Source organism: Pongo abelii, chromosome 7 (genome assembly GCF_028885655.2).
Source record: "Pongo abelii isolate AG06213 chromosome 7, NHGRI_mPonAbe1-v2.0_pri, whole genome shotgun sequence".
NCBI lineage: Eukaryota > Metazoa > Chordata > Mammalia > Primates > Hominidae > Pongo > Pongo abelii.
The window spans coordinates 123,382,176-123,407,521 of NC_071992.2; the positions used below are offsets into that span (position 1 = coordinate 123,382,176).

At 37.0% G+C, this 25,346-nt stretch overlaps 1 protein-coding gene across 4 annotated transcripts in view; it reads right to left on the reverse strand.

Annotated features, from left to right (window-relative positions):
* Positions 1-25,346, reverse strand: part of ANGPT1 (angiopoietin 1) — a 254,472-nt gene that overhangs the window by 95,733 nt on the left and 133,393 nt on the right. For all 4 annotated transcript variants that reach the window (XM_009244024.4, XM_002819347.6, XM_063726788.1 and 1 more), the window contains exon 2: positions 753-908. In XM_009244024.4, coding sequence (XP_009242299.1) covers positions 753-908 — 156 coding nt within the window. The remainder of the gene's footprint in view (positions 1-752; positions 909-25,346) is intronic.

Below are 25,346 nucleotides of genomic sequence, written 5' to 3' on the forward strand. Positions count from 1 at the left end.
TTTGAACGCATATATTTCAGCTTTCACATCAGAAATCAACTACGTTGGGATAGAATCATCCCTTGGGTTTCAGAATGGTAACTGGAATAATGATTTTCATGGCTAAAAGGGAACCAAGAGACAATTAAAAATGACAGTCACCAAAATGATAGTCATCAAAAATGATATTTGCTGTTTGCCAGTAAACTATGATGGGGTGTTTGTGACAATGGTGATCAAAGGGCATCCCTAGTTTTTACTCATTGGTGCTCAAATAAGTACGTCATTGGCCCTAATAGGTAGATATATGTATATACACACATATTCCTCATAACTTCATTTGGGATTGTCCTTTCTATCTGCTGAATGCACAAACCATCTGCAGGTGCCCTTATGGCTACAGCATTACCAGAGACAAAACAAAACAGGTCAAAAATGCACAACAAAGACACCAATCTGACCCAAATGTTTACTTTGTTTGACACATATCATATCACAGTTGGTAGCTGCAGTACTTATTTGAATTTAAACATTGATGAGGTCCTTTGCTGGCCCTGTTTTTGCAAACATATGCAAAGCTAAATATACCAACCCTCATTAGATCAAAAGAAACACGCATAGCATGTCAGACAGTCATTGTTGTTATTACCAATAAACAAAAATGTATGTTTCCCTAATCACAGTGCTGAAATGTGCTCTGTGTTTATGGAACAAGCTAAAGAAAAAAAAAATTTTCCTGGTTGAGTCTGTGGACTCTGGCCCTGGGGGTGTACCTGGGTCTCAACATCTGTCAGCTTTCTGGTCTGCTCTGCAGTCTGAGACAGGAGGCTGGTTCCTATCTCCAGCATGGTAGCCGTGTGGTTCTGAACTGCATTCTGCTGTATCTGGGCCATCTCCGACTTCATATTTTCCACAATGTAATTCTCAAGCTGCAAGAGATAAAGAACAAAACATATTACATTATAAGCAAAGCCTCTCAGTTGGGGCATGTAATATTTACAATGACAAAACAAGACACAGCTGGCAAATCAGCCATCTGGTGGGGATCCTCTGCATCTCTGGGAGTTGGAGAAATGGGAGCAGAGCACACAGGAATCCAGTTGTCAACAAATTCCTAATATACTGATACATATATTTATAATCATCACAATCATAATGATAATTTGCACTTGGATCACACTTTCCCATTGTTGACATTATCCATTTAGCTTTTATAGCAAAGATGTATCACAGACAGCTTTATTGTTTTGTTTATTTTATAGATGAAAAAATAGAATCAGAGAGGGCTATTGATAAACCCAAGGTTGTCCAGCAAGAATGCAGCCAAATTCACATACTAATTTAAATCTAATTCTTGGTGCTCTGGTTTTTCCGTTACACCATACTGACCACTTATCTCAGAAAAATTCAGCCTCCTGCTTCCATTTTTGTAATGATAAATAAAAGATCACGCTGCTTTGGGGTAATGGGATAAAGAGTGGGAGGAAGGATGATGTCCAAAACAAAAACCTTTAAAGGAATATTAAAATATAGGCAATGATATATGAAATGAGCTGCAAAGCCTGAGAGCTAGCTATAATCATTCTCCATGCTCCTTTGCAAGCTCAAAAATAGGTACTGAAAGTACAAGCCATATAGCAGTATTTACCCTTCTTGCTTTGGGTAATATTTAGTCCTTTATGGTGCCATCTTAGAGAACAGTATAGTGCCAAAATAAATGGTGCCATAGGGACCATGGAGAATCATTAAGTGACTTACTGCAAGGGGAGCCTATTAGGTACCTGGGAAAATAAAGCTGAACATATGCATTGTTTGAAAAATACAAAGGAAACCCGCACTTCCCTGTCAGTGCATTTAATTCCTCCACCACTGTGTGGTGACTACATTTTATTATTCAATTACGCATATAGGGAAATTGCATCCCAGAGAAGTCAGGTCCAAGGCCACACACCACAAAAACAGCAAGACTTGGACTTGAGCACTGAAGTCCTTAACTCTCATACTAACATTTTCAACCACTTGATAGCTATGACAAGTCGTGCTTCACAAGCCGAGTTCCAAATCATTAACAGCTACGTGATTTTTACTGATTTAGTGAACCATAATACATCCACTATTTCATAATCCATCGTAAAATTATTATCATGTAATAAATATAGTCTAAATGTAAATTCCCCTTTGTAAAGCTTTGGCAGCTCACTTGCTAACATCATCCCTTGCTTATTTCTATTTATCAAACACAAATCTGTCCCATGCTAACAAAAATGGTTTCCAATCAAACTCTTATTATTATTAATACATTCTAAATTCATTCTTGGTCAATATAAGATAATTCCCCTTCATTCTTTCTTTCCCCCAAATTAGACATAGGAGGGAAAAAATATCAACCTATAAAAGTTTATTATAAAACAAATACAAAATATATTAGAATAAATCTCTGAAAATTATCAAAATGTAAGGCCTGTAGGCCAAACTTGACTTTATTCCAATTGAACTAACATATTTAAACAACAAGAGGCCGGTAGAGAAAAAGAGGGCAGGACAGAGTAATAAAAATTTGTCATTTTGGATTCCACATACTATGTTCCCTTTTTCCTAATAGCATTCCTTAACTTTCTTTTGGGAAGTTATCTTTTTTGCCCTTCAGAACAAATGTTTCAGGTAGAGTTGTCCCACCCAGCATCACAAATGAGTACAGGTTCTAACTTGTCAAGCCAGAACGTTCTGCTCTTACTTCATAGGTGTGAATTGTTCAAGAATGGAAAGACATCACAAGCAAGGCCATTAGCCTCAGTTCTGAAATTTTATCAAACTCATTTACAAAATAAGTTTGTTTTCCTCTGTGGTTAATAAGCTGGTGACATATGCCCAATACAATTGATGCCCGATTTTGCCACCACAAAACCAGAGTCAGCCCAAGAATGAAGCCGACTCAGATAGATGTTAGATAAGGAGATTAGATAGATAGATAGATAGATCTATAGATAGATACTTGGATGCATAGATAGATAGACACAGAGTCAGGTGATGCCTTTTGAGCACCTAGACCTAGCTATATTTTTAGCTAGTTGTAAGTTGCGTGATCTAACAGTCTCCCATTGAGCAGCCAACCTTTTTTCCCCTTCAATCACATTGATTTCGATTTTTAACACTTACAACCAAGATTTTGGATTGTTACTTTTGATCAATGTTTAGCAGAAGAAATTTTAGGCAGGAAAACGTTAAGAGAATATTCCTTACTTTTCCCGGGAATTTGAGGTTATACATGAGTGTAAGTATCTTAAAAAATTACAGATAAGTCTCCATTATAAAGATAATAGCTATCATTTATAGCTGACAGTTATCATTGCCTACTATGCAACAGGCACTGAGCTACGTGTTTTCCTTTTATAATCACACTTAAACTTCACAACTATATATGTTATAGCTGCTTTATAGATGAGACTATTGAGGCTCAGAAACCCCCAAACAACTTGCTCAAGAACAAGAAAGAATTCAACCCACAGCTCCAAAACCCATGTTGTTAACCTCTAACCTATTTAGCCTAGCACTGCTTTGTTATGCTATGCATTTTATTATATAGCTCTTAAAGCTTGAGTGTTCATCAAAACTACATGGGGAGAATTTTAAAATGCAGGTGGAGGTACAACACACCAGAAATCTTTAAGGGCATGTACTGGGAAACTGTATATTTTATAAAGCTTCCCAGTGTAATTCTTATTCAGGTAAAGAATCAGTGCATCTCAAAGTGTAGTCCATAGAACAACTGCCTGTATGAGACCTGCTTGTGAACAGTCAGCCATGAAATGAGGAGTTTGCACCAGGATGTAAATTATCTAGGTCACTAAGCACACTGTTTAGTTCATTCACCTGATGTATATATATACAAACACACATGCAAGACTTTCTCATTGAAGAAAGTGATGCTCTAGTTTATATTCTGGTGCAAACTTCTTACCATGTTTCCTAAATGACAGCAATGTCATTGAGTAATACTGATTTAAACCATCAAATTTACTTTGAAATATCAGATTCCCTGCTTATCAAGAAATCTGGCTTTCTATGCAAATTTTCCTCCTGAGAGAGTTCACTAATCAGTGAGCTCCAATACAAGATCTGCTTGATAATTGTACATCAATTTCTTACACAGTTGGTTAGCAGTAGTCTGTTCCCAGAGTTTGACTTGCTCCAGGTGTAATAACAATCATGTACCCTAGTCTTCACAGGGAGGACACCCTCAGCATAGGTGGCTACATCAAGGTTCAGTCTCTTTGTATCAGCTGTTGACCATTCTGTACTATTGTGCTTTTTTTAACTATAAAAGTTAACACCAGCAAAGCAAAATAACTATTTCATGCTAGCATTCATCACAACCATAAAGTGCCTCTCAGTTCTGCTGACCCTGTTGTAGATATAAAGTAAGTCTCCAACCTAGCATAAAATGATCATTTAGGCTGCTATGATGAGTAGCATGAATATAGCTCTAGTTAATTATTTTTTAATCAAATGGGGCTGCTTTCTCCAGGAGTAACTGCCTTTTAATGCAAAATCTAATGGCACACTTAAGTAGCAAGAACCAGATGTAGTTGATTTAAAGGCTGGAGCAGGAGGCAGAAGTCAAATATACAATGTGTGATTAATAAGGAGGACTGCTTTCATCTTATCTCTAAACATTCCTGTGTAGATGTATAACTGTGAAATCCATTTTGATGTGCCATAGCAGCCAGGTTCAGAAAAGATTTGTAACAAATTTGATTGTCTTCATATATTCCCTACTGATTTTAAAATATGTTTACAGAAAATGACAGCTACCTCAAGGTTCAATATTTTATAAACATCTAAGATGTGAATTTTAAGCTTAGAAGTTGCTGACCACAAGAGCTAATGAGTTATAATGTAGGAGTCTCTCAACCTGAATAAAATTATTTGACTATACTGCCATGACAGAGTTTTATAAGTTATTGGCCAAAATACTAGAAAGAGAATGTGATTTGAAATGAAATGACAAACAATAAATGATTACTTTCAAGCAAAAAAAAAGTTGCATTTGTAAAGTGATTTAATATTTGCATAGCTTTTGTACACATTGTCTGACTTGATCCTTATACCAAACTTGCAAGGAGAGAATTGATTCCATTTCATAGTTTAGAAATCTGAGGCCTTCAGTGACTTCATAGAAATCAAAGAAAAGCCAGACATCAAAGAAAAATCTCAACTCTATCTTCTGATGTTCTACTAGCCTCAGAGTTGTGGGAAGTGTTCTGTTATTGGACTGGTTGGCTGGATGATTGGTTGACTGATAATTTCAATTTTAGTCAGCTATTGCACGTTCATTATTATAATATATTATAACATATACAATATATGATAATATTTATAATATTGATTCCTTTGAGAAAATCATGCATCATTAGAGGGTGATTACTTTCACTTGGTTTCACTATAGTGGGGACCAAGTTAATTTGAGGTGGGATGAGAAGCCCTGGGGCCAGGTATGTGGAAAGTTTACTTTGCCAGTACTTTTAATAGAATGGAATCATTAAAAGTCCTCCCATTAGTTCTTACCTTTTTTTCTTAGTAACATAAGTTTATTTTGTTCTGCTCATTCTATTTTCTTGCCAACCATTGTAAAATACAACAAAGGGAATAACAATAATACACAAAGCCTCTACAAAGGCTAGATATGTACCAGCTTTTACAAATATGCAGTTCATTGAATCTTTAGAACAATCCAGGTACTGTAAGTATTATTTTCCTCATTTCACTGATGTCTAAACAGAGGCTCAGGGAAGTTAAGTAAATTGTCTATGATCATACAGTGGGTTTTTGGCAGAGCTGGTATGTTGCTTTGAGGCTAGATTGCCCAGTAGCTTGTGCTCCATTCTGAAAGAATGTCACTCATCAAACACAAGCATATTGTTACCAATGTTAAAAACAAATTCTGATAACACACAATATTCATGCACAAAATATGTAAAAATGAAAGTTACAGAAATGATGAGGTGAAACTTGTTCAAAGATTGACCGTTTTTTAATTTATACATTTGCATATTGATTGATGGCTGTAATATCTTAGGAAATGTTACCCATGGTGAGAAAGCAAATATCCAGTCAACTGTATGAAAAGTCTTAGTATTAAGTAGGCAAAGAAAACACATTTTTAAGAAGGTAATATAATCAGCAATTTGTAGTTCTATCATAAATCGCATGCCCCTGTCTTTTGCCCAATGACCAGGAGAGAACTGATGCTATCATTCTCCATCATGAGAGAGAATTTTGGGAGAGCTTTTACTAGACTCTCAAAACCCTTGGGGGCTTCAGTTTCATGAGAACCAAAATCTGTGTGAGATTATGACATGTCTTGTATGTGAAATGCATTCTGTATCATTTCACTTCAAGAAACCACTTCAAGGGGTCTCTTAAACCAGAGCATATCTTAAAGCACAAAGAATATAATTTCTCCATGTAATTCTTAAGAAAGTAACATTTTAAACCCTATAAAAATTGACAAAGGCATTGTTCACTTAAAATATGGTACAGATTAAATGGATCCTCATTGGATGTTGGTGCATATGGTATTACTCAGTTATGGCAAAACAACCATGAAATAAAGCAAAAGGGTAAATATGGGAAAGCAATAAAAAGGTAAAACAATGCAAAAAATGCCTTAAATGTTGATAGTTTTATCTAATCTCATTGTTCCATAAATCAATGGCCATATTGAAAATGCAACTATATCTAGGTTTATGGTCTTATTAAAAAAAGATAGCTGAAGCCAAATATATTATTTTCAGGGATTTCTATTATTAGATCTCCCAATATACTATTTCTTTTATGAAATGGAGAAATATAATTGTCTTTCTAGACAATAGATCTATTTAGCTAACATTTAAAATGGTTTCTGTACTTATATACATGCCATGGATCCCATTTCTCATTTTGATATCTGAAAGAATATTTACTATTTATGGAAGAAAGAAAACCATTAGTACAAGAGAGCTGAAAGAGACATTAAATATTATGAGCTCCAAGGATCTCGTTTTATAGATGTGGTGACTGAGGTTCAGAGAGGTTATAGAAAGCAAGGTGAAACAGCTAATCAATGTCAGATGTCAGGTCGTGGCCCCTCTGTGTGTGGGAAACCCAGGCTCACATCACTAGGCTGAGCCAACAACAATGGCCGTCGGTACCTTAGACCCACCCCACATTTGTTTCCCAATTCCCTGGTTCCTGCTACTTGCTTTGCCTTTGCTGATTCCTGATTTGGATCTCCCTTTCGCCAACTCATGCTCCATCCATTTTAGGGGTCTTGACTTTCTTTGCTGGACTCTGTTCTTGCTTCCTACCATTGATACCCATCAGCTGCCCCCTGGTCATTGAGCCTCAGCAACCCCTTGATTTTTTTTCTTCAGATGCATCACCTCACACATGGCAAAAAACAGAACCAAATTCTAAAATTAGTTCAGGCTTATCACCGCCCATGTCAGTTCAGTTTAGTCTTAGCATATATGTGGTAAGTGTGTGCTGTTTACTAAGCCTGGTGCCAAATGCTACAGGTAGAAAGAGTTGAGTCTAGCATGAAATAGAAACATGTGAATGAGTCATTTCAATAGAGTTGGTGAATGGAGTCTGCCTCTGACTATGTTTCTTTCTGTAAATATTCCTTCTGCTTGATAGGGAGATGTTCTCAGATACTGATATTAATAATGTGAGTGGATGTTTGTTACTCAGCCTCCAAAGGAATAGTAGCAACATCCCAGTGAGGCATATGTAGAAGCTATCAAGGGCAACCCAGAAAATCCCATAGGAACAAATTCTCCTGCCATTGCTTTTTTTGGTAAAGATTCTTGTGGGACCACATTTTTGTGGCTGCTGAAAGTTGCCAAAGTCATTTACATTGCCCCCAGAGTTGGGCCAGGACCCAGGAAAGTCATTCTCTCTTTGTATAAGCAACTGTCTCCTGTGCCAAAACACATTTTACTAACCTGGCATCTCTCTTCTACACCTACCTTCTCATACTAGTAAAATGTCAGTCATGGAACCTCAAGCATATTTGTATGTCTGCTTAATTTTTCCCTTTACCTTTTTTCAAAAGGCACATGGCATATAAAAAGCACATTCAGCCAGGAGTCAGGATATCTGGATTTTAATCCAGGTACTATCATTGATATACTCCATGAATTTGGAGAAATCACTTAAACACTTTGGGTTTAAGTTCTTCATCTATGAAATAAAGGGCTGGATTCGATCATTTCTAATGACTCACGAAGCTCTCAAACTCCTTGATTTAAAACTTCCTTTATAAAGTACAAGAGTCTATGAGGTTTGAATTTTAATTTATTACAGAAAATTGAAATCTGAATGTATATATCTATAAAATATAACATACATATCCTTAATGGCAGTAAAAAAACAATGATACTAGAAACAATAGCAAAGCCCTGGACTGGATCATGTCTCCATAGCAGGCACATCTGTTTTAAGATAAAGAGCTAGAATCTCTGAATCGCTTAATCCCCAGGCACCATTCTGTCCCAAATATATTCCTTGTCTTTCTCCAACACAACTTGGCTTTCTGTCTTTGATTTTTATCACAGTGAATGGCACCATTACCACCTATCTGTTCATCCAAGCCACAGAGAATCACCTTGATTAGTCTTTTCCTTCTTTTTCTACATTAAATCCACACCAGATGGTGTTGCTTTTTTTTTTTTTTTTTTTTTTTTTGAGAGGGAGTCTCACTTTGTCACCCAGGCTGGAGTGCAGTGGGGCGATCACAGCTCGCTGCAACCTTCGCCTCTCGGGTTCAAGCAGTTTCCTGCCTCGGCCTCCCGAGTAGCTAGGCACATGCCACCACGCCTAGCTAATTTTTGTATTTTTAGTAGAGACAGGGTTTTGCCATGTTGGCCAGGCTGGTCTCAAAGTCCTGACCTCAGGTGATCCACCCACCTGAGCCTCTCAAAGTGCTGGGATTATAGGCGTGAGCCACTGTGTCCCGCCCGCTGCTGTCTCTTGAAGGCTGCCTAGGTCCAACCCTCTCCTGCTTCCCTCTCTCCCTACCAATATCACTTTATCCTCACAGTCACTGACTAAGGTCAGACTCTCATCATTTTTCTTCTGGATTTGTTAAAGGCGCCATAACTGGTCTCCTGACTCCAGACTTGCCTCCTCCAATCCATCATCCATGCCATAGCCAGTGGGATCAATCTAAAGCACAGATTTGGCTTTGTCATGTCACTGTTCAAACTCTTTCAGTAGCTTCTACTACCTGCAGATAATGTCACAACACTGTATTCGTCATAGATGATTCTTAACAATCTGGACCCCGACCCTCCCACCCTACATGTACTTTATGCTCCAGACACACCAAATGACCACAGTATTTTCATTTCACTAAGCAAACACTCTTTTTGACTCATGTCTTTGCATATGACTTTGCTTTGACTGGAATGCTTCTTTTCCCCCTTTATTCTCCCTTTTCTTGGACTAGGTCCTATTTTCCAAAACTCAGTTCAAGCTTTTCCTCCTCTAGGAAGCCTCTCATCAATCTTCTCTCTGTAATACCCTTCCTTTCTATTTCTAGAGCACCTGTACCTCTGTTTTTCATAATAGCCTTATTCACCACCCTTCCTTTCTACTTCTGGAGCACACTGTGCCTCTGTTTTTCATAATAGCTTTGCTCACCATCCCAGTACAAGTTCCTTAAGCACAAGCACTACCTGGTTCAACCTGGTATCACTTCCTTTCACTGCCTGGCACATTGTGGGGTCTCAATACCATTTTGATAAATAATTTAATGCATAAATGAATTTGTGTATGAAAATAGTGAGTCTCCCATTGTGAGCTTAGCCTAGTTCCATTTGTTTCTCTAAGTAAGAAATATCATATTAGCAATTATCAATGATCCCCTTTTGAATGGCAAAGGAACCAGCATAAATGATGTACATAGCTCTGAAGACAAATATCCTCACTTTGTGGACCACATAAACCCATCTTGTCTCACTATGTCTTTCTACTTCGCTATTCCCAAACATCTCGACTATGAGTCATTGTTTAAATCAAGTAAAATTGATGAAACACATTGAAAACTAACCATGTCTTAATCATTGCTCCATACATAAAAACAAAAGAAGTAAAACTTAATGCTGTTCATTGAGACTGATTATAACATAAACATGCTACAAATGCTAGACTGAAGGTATCAATGTCCTGCTTGCCTTCCTGCCTGCCTGATGAGTAGAATAAAGAAAGGAACAAATCCTCTCAATGAGGGAATCTAAAAGTCTTTCCAGAGGCAGTCCCAAAGGAATATAGAAGGGAGGGCATACATTTCTTCTGTCTCCCTTAATATAAAAAAAATTGGCCTTAGGGGCATGACACTGCATTCCAGCCTAGGCAACAGAGTTAGAGCTTATATCTGAAAAAATACAGCCTGGAAAAATTGAGGGCTAGGGAACAAGAAAGGACACTGGGAAGACTTTGACAGCATGCAAGGAGCTGTGCTTGCTTAGGCAAGATGACTCTCCAGCCTACCTCCTGAAATGTGCTTCTTGGGAAATCAAGAGATAAATCAGTCAGAAGCAACAGCATGCCACTGATGCCATACCACACACATGGGGCAAGGGCACAGCATCAGACTTTTAATATGAGATTCATGTAGAAGGCAAAGACAGATAATTTCTGTGCACTTTACCATATTTTCAGACACAGTAAGCATAAGATTTACCCATTTAATAACATATATAAGAAAATATGTTGTATGTACATATATACAAACATATACACAAATACATTTGCACAATTATGCTCTTGTACACACATATATTTCCCTATTCCCAACCTACATGTGTCCAGTTCTACATTCATACTTTGTAGTTGTTTTCATTTCATTGCAGTTTATTTTCTTAAAGACCCACTTAAAATAACCAATGCATCACTCACCTTTGAATGAGGTGTATTTGATGTAAAATTTAATCACCTCAGAAAATGCCCATTAATCTGTCATGGACAGCTCCAGTATTCTGCCTAACAACACAGAAATCTTTTTCCCAAATTCTAAATTTATACTTAGATGACAGAAGAATGAAAGAATTACAAAGCAACTTGGTATGCATTGTTTTTATAACAATAAGAGGGATTTTTTTTAACTAAACAAGATACTGTTTCAAACAAAATTGCAAACATGTCTCCCTTTGCTGTAATGCTTTTTAGTTTCTTGCTTATCTGAAATGCAATTTAACCCCCTGCATGCTACACAAAATACATTCTGTTTCACTTAAAAAGAGAAAGCTTTGACATTTGAACTAGAGACCACCCCAGCAGCTAGTAGGTTGGGGGGATTGATGGGGTAAAAGGCTCTCCACCAGATAATTCTTCTAAGAAACATTTTCTGCAAACCACACTTTTTTCTCCTCTGACAAATGGCAGCGATGCAAACACATAGCTTATAATGATGATCTTTTAAAGGAAATCTTCTGCATTCAATGAAACATTACAGGACAGATCATGAAAATTAAGTACTCAGCAGATGATATAAGATACTCAGGAACAGAAGTTTGAAAGTCTTAATAATTAGGGGATTTGTCGATTTTTTAGGAATACTATGACTAGGCAGAAAATTGCCATCACTTTACTCTGGTATTTTGTATGAAATTGGAAGGTATTAACACTTAAAATCAAATCTCTTTCAATAAAATCCTTCACTATTCAACACTCTGACTTTTTAGGCTGTTATTACCCTTTCATTTGTGCTACGTCTTTTCTTGCTTACAATGAAGCTGCTTTGTTGGTTGTCTTTCTCTTCTGAAATATCTTGTTTATGGATTTTTAAAATTAATTTTCTTTCATCTGCTTAAAGTAAAATAAATGATAAAAGTGTATGCATATATATGTGTATGCGTGTGTTTTCTCCCACAATATGAGATTACTCAATGGAACATATAGTAAGTTTGTACAGGCATAAAACTGTCAATGTCATTTTATAATAAACATTCCAAAGCATTATGTGTGAGGTCCAACTAATTTTTTTCTGAATAATATTTGTTGAGTAGTTCTTATTTAAATTACCCTCAGTCCAAGTACTGGAAGAATTATTCGGATAGAAAAAGTCATTCAAACATAAGAAAGGAATAATGATTGCTGACATCTTATAAATGCAATAAAATCCCTATTTTTTTTTCTCCCTTTGATCAAAGGACTAGAGACAGTGGGCATTGTTTCATCTTTCACAAAGGCCATTTTGGTGCCCTGGTGATGCTTGTTACATCCCAAGTGCTATTGGATGAGAGACCAAATTAACATTACAATGAACTGGCTTCTCTGAGAATTAACCATACACCACAAGAGAATGAAATGAAGCATGAGTAACTGCAAAAATACCTGCTCTCGTGACTACACGTATTGCCAGAGGAATTTTGTAAAAGTCAGTTTTAAAGACTCATTAATCTAGTTTTGGCAGCTGTAAATCACCTCCCAGTGTTCCTCCTGATTTAGTCCCCATCCCCAACAAGCTGGGAGAACTGGATACTTTATATATTCATTAACTGAAAGAAGCCTGGGCTAATTTACTGGAAAGTCTAAATCCTGGGTTCTTACGATCATGAAATGTGGATAATAGAGACCAGAAAGCTGCCATACCTACTTAACAGACGTCACACTTTGACATATTTATTTTGGATATTTTCATTTTTAGTAAGAAATAAATTACTACATATAAAATCAAGGTCCCACAATCAGAATATAACCTTTATTCTGAAGTTGATGTGGGCTTTTTCTCTGTAGGTTTATATTCAAAATAATATACTGTCTGGTACATTTTCATGATGTACACAAATGTTACCTTATTGCATGATTTCTTCATTCTCTTATTTTTAAATCAATATTATGTTTTTGAGACTTAGATATGTTAACAGTATTGTTTCACTATAATTACAGGACTGAGTTAGATTTAGTAATTCTAACTGCTAATAAAACATTCTCATATCCCAACGCCTGACTTACTCTGAAGAGAGGAATACAATGTCTTTCAAATTCCTGTTACCCTGAGTTCTAGCTCAAACACAAGAAGGAACAAATTGTTTCTCAGACTCTCACGAAGCCCCCAGGGTCTCTTCTCTAAGGATCTGAAGGAAAGCTGTGTAATGAATCTTCTCCTATTTAAATACTATATCTTAAGAATCTGAATGAATAATTTTTATATTTGGCAAATAGTTATTTCCCAGAGAGAGCAATTAGGGGGTTGAGAAAGAAAGGAAACATGTTACCAGAACTAAAAATTGATTCTATAGTTATTCTCAAACATAAATTACTACATTAAGAGTTTAAAATAACCATTACCACAATTATAAAGACAGCTCTCCCAACTTCCTAGCAGCATTCCATTGAATAGACAAGATAGTCTTGATTTTAAAGTGCAAAGTGGCTTAAATAGACTAGCTTTCCATGGCTTACAAACAAACAAACAAAAAAACCATTTCTGTTCAGCATAATACACAGTACACAAAATGATATATTTAGCATGTTCTCAATTATGGTAAGTATATTCAGACACAAATTTGTATGCATTTGAAAAAGAAAAGAAACACTGAATTGTTAACAGTGCCAATCTCTGGCTGACGGGAATACAGGTGAATTTTATTTTCTTCTTGAAATGGTTTGGTTGGTTTTCTCCTTTCTTTAGAAAATGCGAATTTAATTTTATATCCAGAAATAAAATAAAGAACTAGATAAAGAAAGAAATGTGCTTGGAATGCATTCATTCTTAGTAGGAAACTTACAAATGTCTGGCAGAATTTAGTGGTGGCCTGGTTGGAGCAATTCTGGAAAACTCTGCTGCCCTCCATAGACATTCCCCACTGGCTCAGCCGGTTTTCCTTCTCTAGTCTTACTCCCTACCTGCCACCCCTAATTTTCTGATTTCATAAGAAGTCAAGAAAACAAACAAATAAGAAGAAATAAACAAAAGAGCAAAAACAGCCGCAAGTAGGTCTTTACCAAGGGGAAAGGGCTGTGTGCAAAGCCTGTAACAATAGCCTTTGTTTTTTGAGTACTTCTGGTGGATCAGCCAATGAGGTGAGGTCTTGAGGTTCTTCCTTTAATTATTTCTCACAGCAGCCCTTTGAAATAGGTATGGTTACCATCTCAGACCAATGAGGTGGCAGAAGTGATGAGAAGTTCAGTAACATGATTAGGACTACAGAGCCCAAATGTTGCAGTCGATATTCAGACTCAAGTCTCTTTGATGCCCGGGTCACTCTCTTTCCGCTTTATTCAGCTCCATGTTCTTGGTTAGGGCAAGAATTACAAACAGGCCCTTTGCTGCCCAAGTTCAAACAGCCAAAGTGTTTTCTTTGACTAGCACATTATTTTTAAAATATGGTTTCAAGCCTTTAACAAGAGTATGTAATCTCTAGTTATCCACAGCCCACACCTCTCTTGGATATAAAACTTCTGGCCCTTTTAGCTATTGTCAGTTGCCCAGATCCTAATGGCATTTGAGTTGCCATCAGTAAGGGGGAAATGAAGGCACCTAACGTTTGATGATCACCATCAGGCAGTAAAAAAGTCTTCATATACTTGTTGTACTTTTAAAAATACAATGAAAAGTCCCCCTCACCACTCTCACGCTTAGAAATACTGAAAGAATGATTGAATCAACATGTGGTAAGACATTTGAGGCCTTTGTAAGCCCAGCATAAATATGAAACATAATAATTTTATATGACAAGTTGACTTATTCTTTCCTCAGCTCCAGAGTGACACACTATTTATGGCCGCATTAATTTTCCTTGCTGAAAAGCATTAGCATTTTCTTTCATTTACTCAACCAAAACAGAGACATCATCTTCACATGCGTATGGATTAGTATCATGTTTGTTCTCCTGTTCATTACACCATAATTCCTTCAAATAAGCACAAATATCAAGCAAATATGGATTCTAACATTATTATATGCACATAATATTAGAGCATATTCTCATAGAATGAGCTCTAATATTATGACTTTTTTTAAAGTTTACCAACAAAATCCAATCAATATTCAAACAAGCCATTTTTCTTTGGGAAATAGTGTTTTCTTCTTTACTAAACTAAAACATGTTGTACTGTAAATTGAACCTCCTGAGCTGGAATAATTTTATCTCAAAAATGTTTTAGTTGTTAAAAGCAAAGTTATGCTTAAAGAAAATTTGCAGATATATATATATTTGTATAGAATCTTAAATTGGAATATATATATAATATATATAGATCCATCTATAAATATAGAATATATATATGCATATGTATCTGTGTATCTATATCTATACCTATAGAATATATGTATATGTTATATATCAATATAGAATATATATATGGGATGGAGTAATAGACAGTAAATGTTTCCCCTTGAAAATGCCGTATCTTATTAAGTATGCATAGAAACACAGAATGGTAGTTTAAATATCAGCAAAGACAGGCTGGGCGCGGTGGCTCATACCTGTAATCCCAGCATTTTGGAAGGCCAAGACAGGCAGATCACCTGAGGTCAGGAGTTCAAGACCAGCCTGGCCAACATGGTGAAACCCTGTCTCTACTAAAAATACAAAACTTAGCCAGGTGTGGTGGCAGACACCTGTAATCCCAGCTACTCAGAAGGCTGAGGCAGGTGAATCGCTTGAACTCTGGAGGCAGATCAATGAGCTGAGATGGCACCACTGCACTCCGGCCTGGATGTCAAGAGTGAGATTCCGTTTCAAAATAAATAAATAATAAATAAATAAATAAATAAATATTAGCAAAGACACACAGATACATACACATATGTAGATGTGCCTATGTATTATACATTTTCACATACTTTCTTATATAAACACATTTCAATGAACATTTACTCAGTAAGTTTTGTATGTGTCCTATGCTAACAGGCATCGTGCCATGAATACATCAATATGAAAAAGATGCAGTTTTTGCTTAGTCCCTGGCAAGTGAGAAAAACAAGTATAAAAACAGATATCATTATAATTAGTAGCTGTTAAAGTGGAAATATTCTCTACAAGATTGTAAAAAATATACTCAAAGTTTATAAAATACATGACACTTTTATTCCATATTCTCATAGAGAAGAAATACAGTTTCAAGGACTTCTTACTAAATTCAGAATTACTTAGTGCAAACATGTCTTGGAGAAATACATACTTCATCAGCCTTTTTTTCTGTCCTGATGTGCATTCCCACCCAGGGCTGGCTGTTCTCAGAATTCATAGCTTTAATATTAAAATTGTATCATCATCATTATCTTCAGGAAACCATGAAGCCCAAACCTGATAGATTCTAGGATCTCATTGAGGCCTTTGCATCCTTGACTTCTTAAAACCAAGGGTTCTCATGTCACAGAGATGTGTTTAATATGAGATGTGTTATATTAAAAAGTCTAGTGAGTTTGCTGGAAAACCACCATTATAAAAGGAAATTATACATTTGCTTTTTTCTTAATTCTCACCATTTTTTTTCTGTAAAAAAGGAAGAGTCAAAGAATATAAGTAATTTCCCAGAAGACATACAGTTACATGACGCTTACCCAGCTTGTCTAGGATTGAGCTAATCCACACAATGCCTATCTTCCCAGCTGTAAGAATTTCTCATATCAAAAATAGAGAATCTTTGCAATCTACTTGACTTCTTCCAAAGTGGGGGAAAGGTCTTGGTGAATTCCCACAGGCAGGTGGAATCTTGTGGCATGAAGAGCTATTTTTAACATGGTGCTGTGGAGAGCTCCCAGAATGTGTCAGCAGGGAACCTGAGTGCTTCCCCCCCGCCCCCCGCCCCTTGTCAGCCATATGAACTCTAAGGTCTTTTACTTCTGTGAGATAAATATTTCTCATCAGTAAAGCTATCAGGCTAATTGTACCTGTCCTAAACATCTCAAAAGTTTCTTGTAATGATCAAATGAAATAATACATGTCAAAATGCTTGGTCAGGTGTAAGGTGCCATGTAAATGTCAGATACTTATACTTCGATGTGGGTAGGTTGGAAGAAGCAGTTTGAGAATCTATTAGAAGTATGAATTCTCTGGTGTAACTGCATATACAGTTATCAATAAGAAGACAATGAACAGCTAATACTAGCCATCATATTATTGCTTTTTCCAAGTTCTGATTTACATTTACGTGAGAAGCAGCATATGAGAAGCAGTGTTTGAGAAAGAATAATAAGGTTTGGACTCTGATAGCCCTAAGGCGGCAACTGGCTAGCTGTGTGACTTTGAGTAAGTTGCTTTCCCTCTCTGTGCTTTAGCTTCTGCATCTAGAAAAAGCGAAGAATAATGCACCTGTATCATAGTATTGTTTGAGGATTAAATAAGAAAAATCATAAATATACCTAAATTGAAAAATAAAATAACAAGCTTCAAATGGAAAGAACGGGATTAAACTGCCTCAGTGGGCATGGATGTGAGAGATGGCATTGGCCAGTAAAAAAAAAATAATAATAGGAATTTGTTACAAAGGCCTAGCTTCCTAATACTTATTAACACTGTGACTATGAACAAGCCACTTAACTACTCTAAGCCTCAACTGTAAATATAATAATATCTACATCAAAGCAGTTTTGTCAAGAATGAAACTATTTCATTAACTGTAGCTATAAAAATATAGTCCCCTGACTGATACTTACTGCCTGCCTAATACTAAAGAGTTATGCAAATCTAAGTATCTTTCCTTTTAACACTATTTCAGGACATCTATATACTACAGGCTGGCCATAAAGTCTATAGGTAATAATATCCTATTGCATTTTAATGTAATATCAGAAAGCCATTTACTATATATATTTACTAATTTTTCCAGCCTTAAGGCCACCAGTGGACTTACTCATTTGGAATTTTTTATATAGCAAGCAAGCATCCACAAGGATGTTTTTAGTTATATGATTAAATAAAGAAATGCTAAGCCCCTGAGGTTTATGAAATAATACAATGGTTAATATTATTATTACTATGATTTTTTGAGACAGAGTCTCACTCTGTCACCCAGGCTGAAGTGCAGTGGTGCAATCTTGGCTCACTGTAACCTCCGCCTCCCAGTTTCAAGCTATTCTCCTGCCTCAGCCTCCCAAGTAGCTGGGATTACAGGTGTGCGCTACGACGCCCAACTAATTTTTATATTTTCAGTAGAAACGGTTTTGCCATGTTGGTCAGGCTGGTCTCAAACTCCTGACCTCAAGCCAGCCACCTGCCTCGGCCTCCCAAAGTGCTGAGATTACAGGTGTGAGACACTGTGCCCAGCCCGATGGTTAATATTAGCTGTTCATTGTCTTCTCATTGATAACTGTAAATGCACTCACACCAGAGAATCTATTCTTCTAATGGATTTTCAAACTGTTTCTCCCAATCTAACCACACCAAACTGTAAGTATCTGACATTTGCATATAAAGAAACATCTTGTATAACATGTGCTAGTTGTTTCAAAATTTCAAAGGGAACTTTCTCCTTGAGCAATTTTAATCCAGAAAAACCTGTAATTATGATTTCAATGATGAATAGACCATAAAGTGCTAGGCCAGCAATTAATAAAGTGAGAGACTGCAGTGAACGAAGTTCCTAGATGTCTTTCAGAAAAGTACTGTGCAGGTAAGGGGTGTAGGGAGCAAGGATTGGAGGAAGATTGCAGAAGGGGGAAAAAAAGACATTCTAAACATTACAGTTAACACAACTACCTGAACATCCGACTTCAAGGAATGAAGCTTAGAATTATTCATATTACAAAAATATTCATCACCTTATGTAGTACACAAGGGCCCAGAAAGTAACAATATTGCAAGCGTTTAAGGTTTTTATGAAAACTTCCTGATAAATTGATAAATAGACTGATAAGCTGAAGCATTTCAAGTTACTGATGATACTATCAATGCAATGGTAAGACAAGGCAAATATGATATTAGAATAAATACAAAGCACATTTATTCATATGGTTCACTACCGGAAACTCAGCAAACTTGACAATGGGCAGCCTCAAATGGTGCTCTCCCCCATGAGAAGTAGTGCCTCATTAAGACAGATTGATGTTTAGAATTTCATAAACCTCAGGGGCTTAGCACTTCTTTATTTAATCTTATAACTAAAAAAGTCCTTGTAGATGCTTGCTTGCTACATAAAATAATTCCCAATGAGTAAGTCCACTGAGATTTCTGAGTTTCCTGTGACTCTCACCATTAATGCATCTGCAACCACCATGGTATTGGGCATGAAGTAATAAGCTGTATCCTCGTCTGGGGCATGTCTACTGGTCTAACATGGAAAGGTCATGACTCTATGAGCATTGGGATTTCGTCTTTCAATGGGATTCTAAACAGGAAGAGGCTCTCCAACAAAGAGACATTAAAATACTCTGCCTTCCAAAACATTCAGATAGATGCAATCACTAGAAGAGAATAAGGTTGGTTCTTCTCAGGAAAAAAACATAAACATAACTAGGTCAGGTTAAAGTAGTGGCTTTCTCATTTTCTTGACTGTGACCCACAGTAAGAAGTGCAGTTTTAATTGGGTCAAGAAACAAATACAACACACACACACGATTGTGCCTGTACACACAAATAGAAATAAAAGTTTCATTAAAAAATAGTAAATCCAATTACACAGTAAACAGTAGAACCCAGGTCTCTGACCCTCTGATATTTTTACCATGTTCAATTTTATTTCATTTGTACAAAAAGGCTTGACTCAATCCATTTTTAATTTTCTCAACTTACTGTGGTCATAATGTTCAGTTACAAAACACTGAATTGGAAATTGATGTTCAAAATACTATTTATTATGTTATCACTATATGCCCAGTAATGTGCTAAATAGTTTGCTCACATCACGGCATTTAGTCCTCAAACCAACCATCAGAGATGAGTTTGATTAAATCTACTTCATGGACAAAGCATCTGAGATTAGAATTTAGCTCTGCTTGTGCAGACAGGAAATGGGAGAGCAGAGATTAGAAGTCAGTCTTTTCTAATTCTTACTCACTCAAATACTTTCTAATTCTTATCATATTATACCACCAAAAAGCCAAAAGTTGCTACTTCAGGGCAGACTAAACAGAATTCTGGTTAAATTAGCACAAAAGTATCTCTGTACAATTAAAAAAAAATAACTGGCTAAACCTGAAATATGTTTGCTGTGTTTTTTAAGATCATTGTATATATGTACAATAAACTCAACACAGTTCTCCTTAGAACATGGGCTCACTTTTTTTTATCCAGAAAGCTTGTTGTCATTATTTTTAAGTTAACAGTTGCAAAACTTAACTGTGTATTGTTACTTATAAACACTTCAATTGGATGAACTCAAACTGATTATTGAATCTAAAGACAACATCAATATGGTGATCAGCTTCTAAGATGGTCCAGTGATCCCTACCTCATGGTAGTCATACCCTGGCATAGTCCCCTCCTGCATTGTATCAGAGTTGATCTGTGTGATCAATAGAATATGGTAGAATAGATGCTATGCCACTTCAAATATTGCATTGTAAATGGCACTGCAGGTTCGATTTACATTCGGTCTCTCTGGCTCTGTCTCTCTGATCACTCACTCTCGGGAAAGTCATACTGTAAGAAACGTTATGGTGGAGAGACCCACATGGTGAGAAACTGAGGCCTTCCAACAACAACGGGGGAATAGACCCTCCAGCCCCAGTCAAGTCTTCAGAGATTGCAGTCCCTGAACCAGAATCACCCAGGCTAAGCCATCCCCAGATCCCGACATCTCACAAACTATATGAGATGATAAATATTTGCTATTTTAAGCTACATGAATACTTTAGAGACATTATGGGTTTGGTTCCAGACCACCACAATAAAGCAAATATTGCAATGAAGCAACTCATACAATCTTTTTGGTTTCTCAGTGCATATAAAAGTTGGGTTTATACTATACTGTGGTCTATTAAGTGTGCAATAGCATTATGCCTAAAAAACAAGGTACATATTTAATTTAAAAATGCTTTATCATTAAAAAATGGTAAAGATCAACTGAGACTTCAGTGAATCCTAATCTTTTTGCTGGTGGAGGGTTTTGTCCTGATGTTGATGACTGCTGACTGATCAGGGTGGGCTGATGATTGCTAAAGGTTGGAGTGGCTGTGACAATTTTTAAAAATAAAACAGTGAAGTTATCCACATCAATTGACTTTTCCTTTCACTAAAGATTTATCTAAAGCATGCTCTCTGTCTCTCTCTGTCTGTCTTTGATCACTTACTCTGGGGAATGCTATACTGTTTGGTAGAATTGTAACCACAGTAGAACTTTTTCAAAATGGGAGTCAATCCTCTGAAACCCTGTCAATACTTTATTAAAGAAGCTTATGTAATATTCTAAATCCTCTGTTGTCATTTCAACAATGTTCATGGTTGTTGACCAAGAGTAGATTCCATGTAAAGAAACCACTTTCCATAAGAAGAAACTCCTCATCTATTTAAGGTTTATCATGAGATTGCAGCAGTTCAGTCACAACTTCAAGCTCCACTTTTAATTCTAATTCTCTTGCTATTTCCACCACATCTGCAGTTGCTTCCTCAACTGAAGTCTTGGACCCCTTAAAATCATCCATAAGGGTTGGCATCAACTTCTTCCAAACTTGTGTTAATTTGGACATTTTGACCTTCTCCCATGAATCACTAATGTTCTTAGTGGCTTCTAGAATAGTGAATCCTTTCCAGAAGGTTTTCAATTTACTTTGTCCAGATCCATCTGAGGAATCATTGTCTATGGCAGCTTTAGCCTTCTAAAATGTATTTCTTCAATAAGACCAGTAAGTCAAAATTACTCCTTCATCCATGAGTTACAGGATGGATATTGTGTTAGCAGGTATAAAAACAATATTAATATTCTTGTGCATCTCCATCAGAGCTCCTGGGTCACCAGGTACATTGTCAATGAACAGTAATACTTTAAAAATAATCTTTTTGTTTGAGCAGTAGGTCTCAACGTGGGCTTAAAATATTCAGCATGCCATGCTGTAAACAGATGTGCTGTCATTCACGCTGTTTTGTTCCATTTCTAGAGCACAGGCAGAGTAGATTTAGAATAATTTTTAAGGACCCTAGGATTTTTGAGTTAGTAAATGAGTATTCCTTATACTTATTTATAAGTATATTCCTTATACTTATTCCTTAAGAATAATTCTTAAGGACCCTAGGATTTTTGAGTTAGTAAATGAGTATTGTCTTCAACTTAAAGTTACCAGCTGCATTATCCCCCTTACAAGAGAGTCAACCTGTCTTTTGAAGCTTTGAAGCCAGGCATTGACTTTTATGGTCTAGTTACACAAGTCCTAGAAAGCATCTTCCTCAATATAAAGTTGTTTCACCTACATTAAAAATCTGTTGTTTAGTATAGCCACTATCATCAGTGATCTTATCTAGATCTTCTGGATAACTTGATGCAGTTTCTACATCGGCACTTGCTGCCTCACCTTGCCCTTTTATGTTATGAAAATGGCTTCTTCCCTTAAACCTCATGAGCCACAACCTCTGCTTAGATGCAAACTTTTCTTCTGCAGCTCTCTCACCTCTCTCAGCCTTCACAGAACTGAAGAGAGTTAGGCCTTGCTCCGGACTAGGTTTTGGCTTAAGGTAATGTCGTGGCTGGTTTGACAGTCTATCCAAACTACTAAAACTCTCTTCATATTAGTAATAAGGCTATTTTGCTTTCTTAACATTTGTGTATTCACTGGAATAGTATTTTAATTTCCTTCAAGAACTTTTCCTTTGCATTCACAACTTGGCTAACTGCTTGTTGCAAGAAGCCTAACTCTCAGCCTGTCTTGGTTTCTGACATGCCTTCTTCACTATGCTTAATTATTTCTAGATTTTGCTTTAATGCTAGAGATGTACAATTCTTCCTTTTACTTGAACACTCAGAGGCCATTGTAGGGTTATTAATTGACCTAATTTCAATATTTTTGTGTCTTTGAGAATAGGGAGGCCCATGGAGAGGGAGAGAGATGAGGAAGTGGCCCATCAGTGGAGAAGTCAGAACACACACACCACTTATTGATGAAGTTCTCTTACTCATTTGAGTGTGGTTCATGACACTCCAAAACAGTTACAATAGTAATCTCAATGATCTCAAAGATCACTGATGTGCCAAGTGCGGCAGCCTCCCAGCTACTTGGGAGGCCAAGGTGGGAGGTTTGCTTGAGCCCAGGAGTTCAAGATCAGCCTGGGCAATATAGAGAGACTCTGTCTCCACAAAAACATAAAATTTGCTGGGTGTGGTGGCATGCATCTGCAGTCCCAGCCACTCAGGAGTCTGAGGTGGGAAGATTGCTTGAGCCATGGGAAAGTCGAGGCTCAGTGAGCCATAATCATGCTATTGCATTCCAGCCTGGGCAACAGAGGAAGATCCTGTTGAGAGAGAGAGAGAGAGAGAGAAAGGAAGGAAGGAAGGAAGGAAGGAAGGAAGGAAGGAAGGAAGGAAGGAAGGAAGGAAGGAAGGAGAAGGAAGAAAGAGAAAGAGAGAAAGAAAGAAAAAGAAAGAAAGAAAGGGAGGGAGGGAGGGAGGGAAGGAAAGAAGAAAGAAAGAAGGAAAGGAAGGAAGGAAGGAAGAAAGAAAGAAAGAAAGAAAGAAAGAAAGAAAGAAAGAAAGAAAGAAAGAAAGAAAGGAAAGAAAGAAAGAAAGAGAAAGAAAAAAGGAAAGAAGAAAGAAGGAAGGCAGGAAGGCAGGAAGGCAGGAAAGCAAGCAAGCAAGCAAGCAAGCGAGCCAGGTGCAGTGGCTCATGCCTATAATCCTAACACCTTGGGAGGCCAAGGTGGGAAGATCATGAGGTCAGGAGTTCAAGACCATCCTGACCAACATGGTGAAACCAGCCTGCCCAACATGGTCTCTACTAAAAATAAAAAAAATTAGCCAGGCATGGTGGTGTGTGCCTGTGATCCCAGCTACTCAAGAGGCTGAGGCAGGAGAATCATTTAAACCAGGAGACGGAGGTTGCAGTGAGCTGAGATCATGCCACTGCACTCCAGCCTACGAGACTCTGTCAAAAAAAAAAAGAAGAAGAAGAAAGGAAGGAAGGAAAGGAAGGAAGGAGGGAAGGAAGGACAAGGAAAATAAAAAAAAGAGGAAAATAATCACTAATCACAAATCACCATAACAGATAAAATGATAATAGAAAAGTTTTAAATATAAGGAGAATTACCAAAATGTGACACAGAGACACAAAGTGACCATATGGTGTTGAAAAAATAGTGTCAATAGACTTGCTCGACACAGGGTTGCCACAAACCTTTGATTTGTTAAAAAAAAAAAAAAAGCAATATCTGTAAACTGCTATAAAGTGAAGTGAAATAAAACAAAGTAGGCCTGTACTAAATTTTGGTATAATTTGTTAGGCAACCAATAGATAATCGATGCAAACAGTTACAGCTTGAACCTGGTGAGATGCCATCTCAATAGGGTTTTTGTGTATGTGTTACATGGTAATTTTAAGGCTGGAAAAGGAAAAGGAAAAAGAGAAATAAACTAAATAATCAGTGGAGTAGGATCAAAGTGTTTACTTTTATTTAGGCTTTCAAATCAAACACTACACAGTGTGGACTAGAGTCTAGTGATGCAATTTCTAAATCATTGAGACTACTAATCTCAAGCAGCCAATAAAAGCATTTGTCAGTCAGTCTATGAATTTGTCAGCATCTCTTTTCACTCTTGTTCTCCCCAGTCCTCAGCTATTTTAAAAATCACATCTCATTGGAAGTTGAACCAGAAAAAAGAAGAGCATTGAAGCTTACATGTGTGTTCTGCTACTCTTTGTGGTTTATGGTGGAGGCTAGTTAGACAAAATTTGAAAGTCGGCAAAATTGGGCACCATAATCCTTCTTGAATCCCCTCTCTCTTAGTGCTAGCATTCTTTTTTTTTTTTTTTTTTTTTTAGACAGAGTCTAGCCCTGTTGCCCAGGCTGGAGTACAGTGGCGTGATCTCGGCTCACTGTAACCTCCACCTCCCAGGTTCAAGTGATTCTCCAGGCTCAGCCTCCCTAGTAGCTGGGTTTACAGGCACCCACCAGCAGGCCTGTGGTGCCAGGCATTCTTATGCTGTCTTCCAGCTGCCTAAACCCTTCTTCAATGGCATTTACCCAGGACTGCCTTTCCCCACAATAGCTTCTCATTACCTTAATTCAAACAAAGGCATGAATGAATGGTTTCCAACTTTTTGCTCTTCTGGCTGTTTTAATTTTCTAAAAGATGCTGTTTGCTCAATTAAATTCTGACCTTTTGGATCTCAGGGAGCCTTATAAGCTGAGGTGATGATTTTATCACTGAAAATATATGTGTCATACCTATGTCATATGGACCAAAAGTGAAATTACTAGAAAAAAATGTGTTGTATGACATTAGGAGTATTG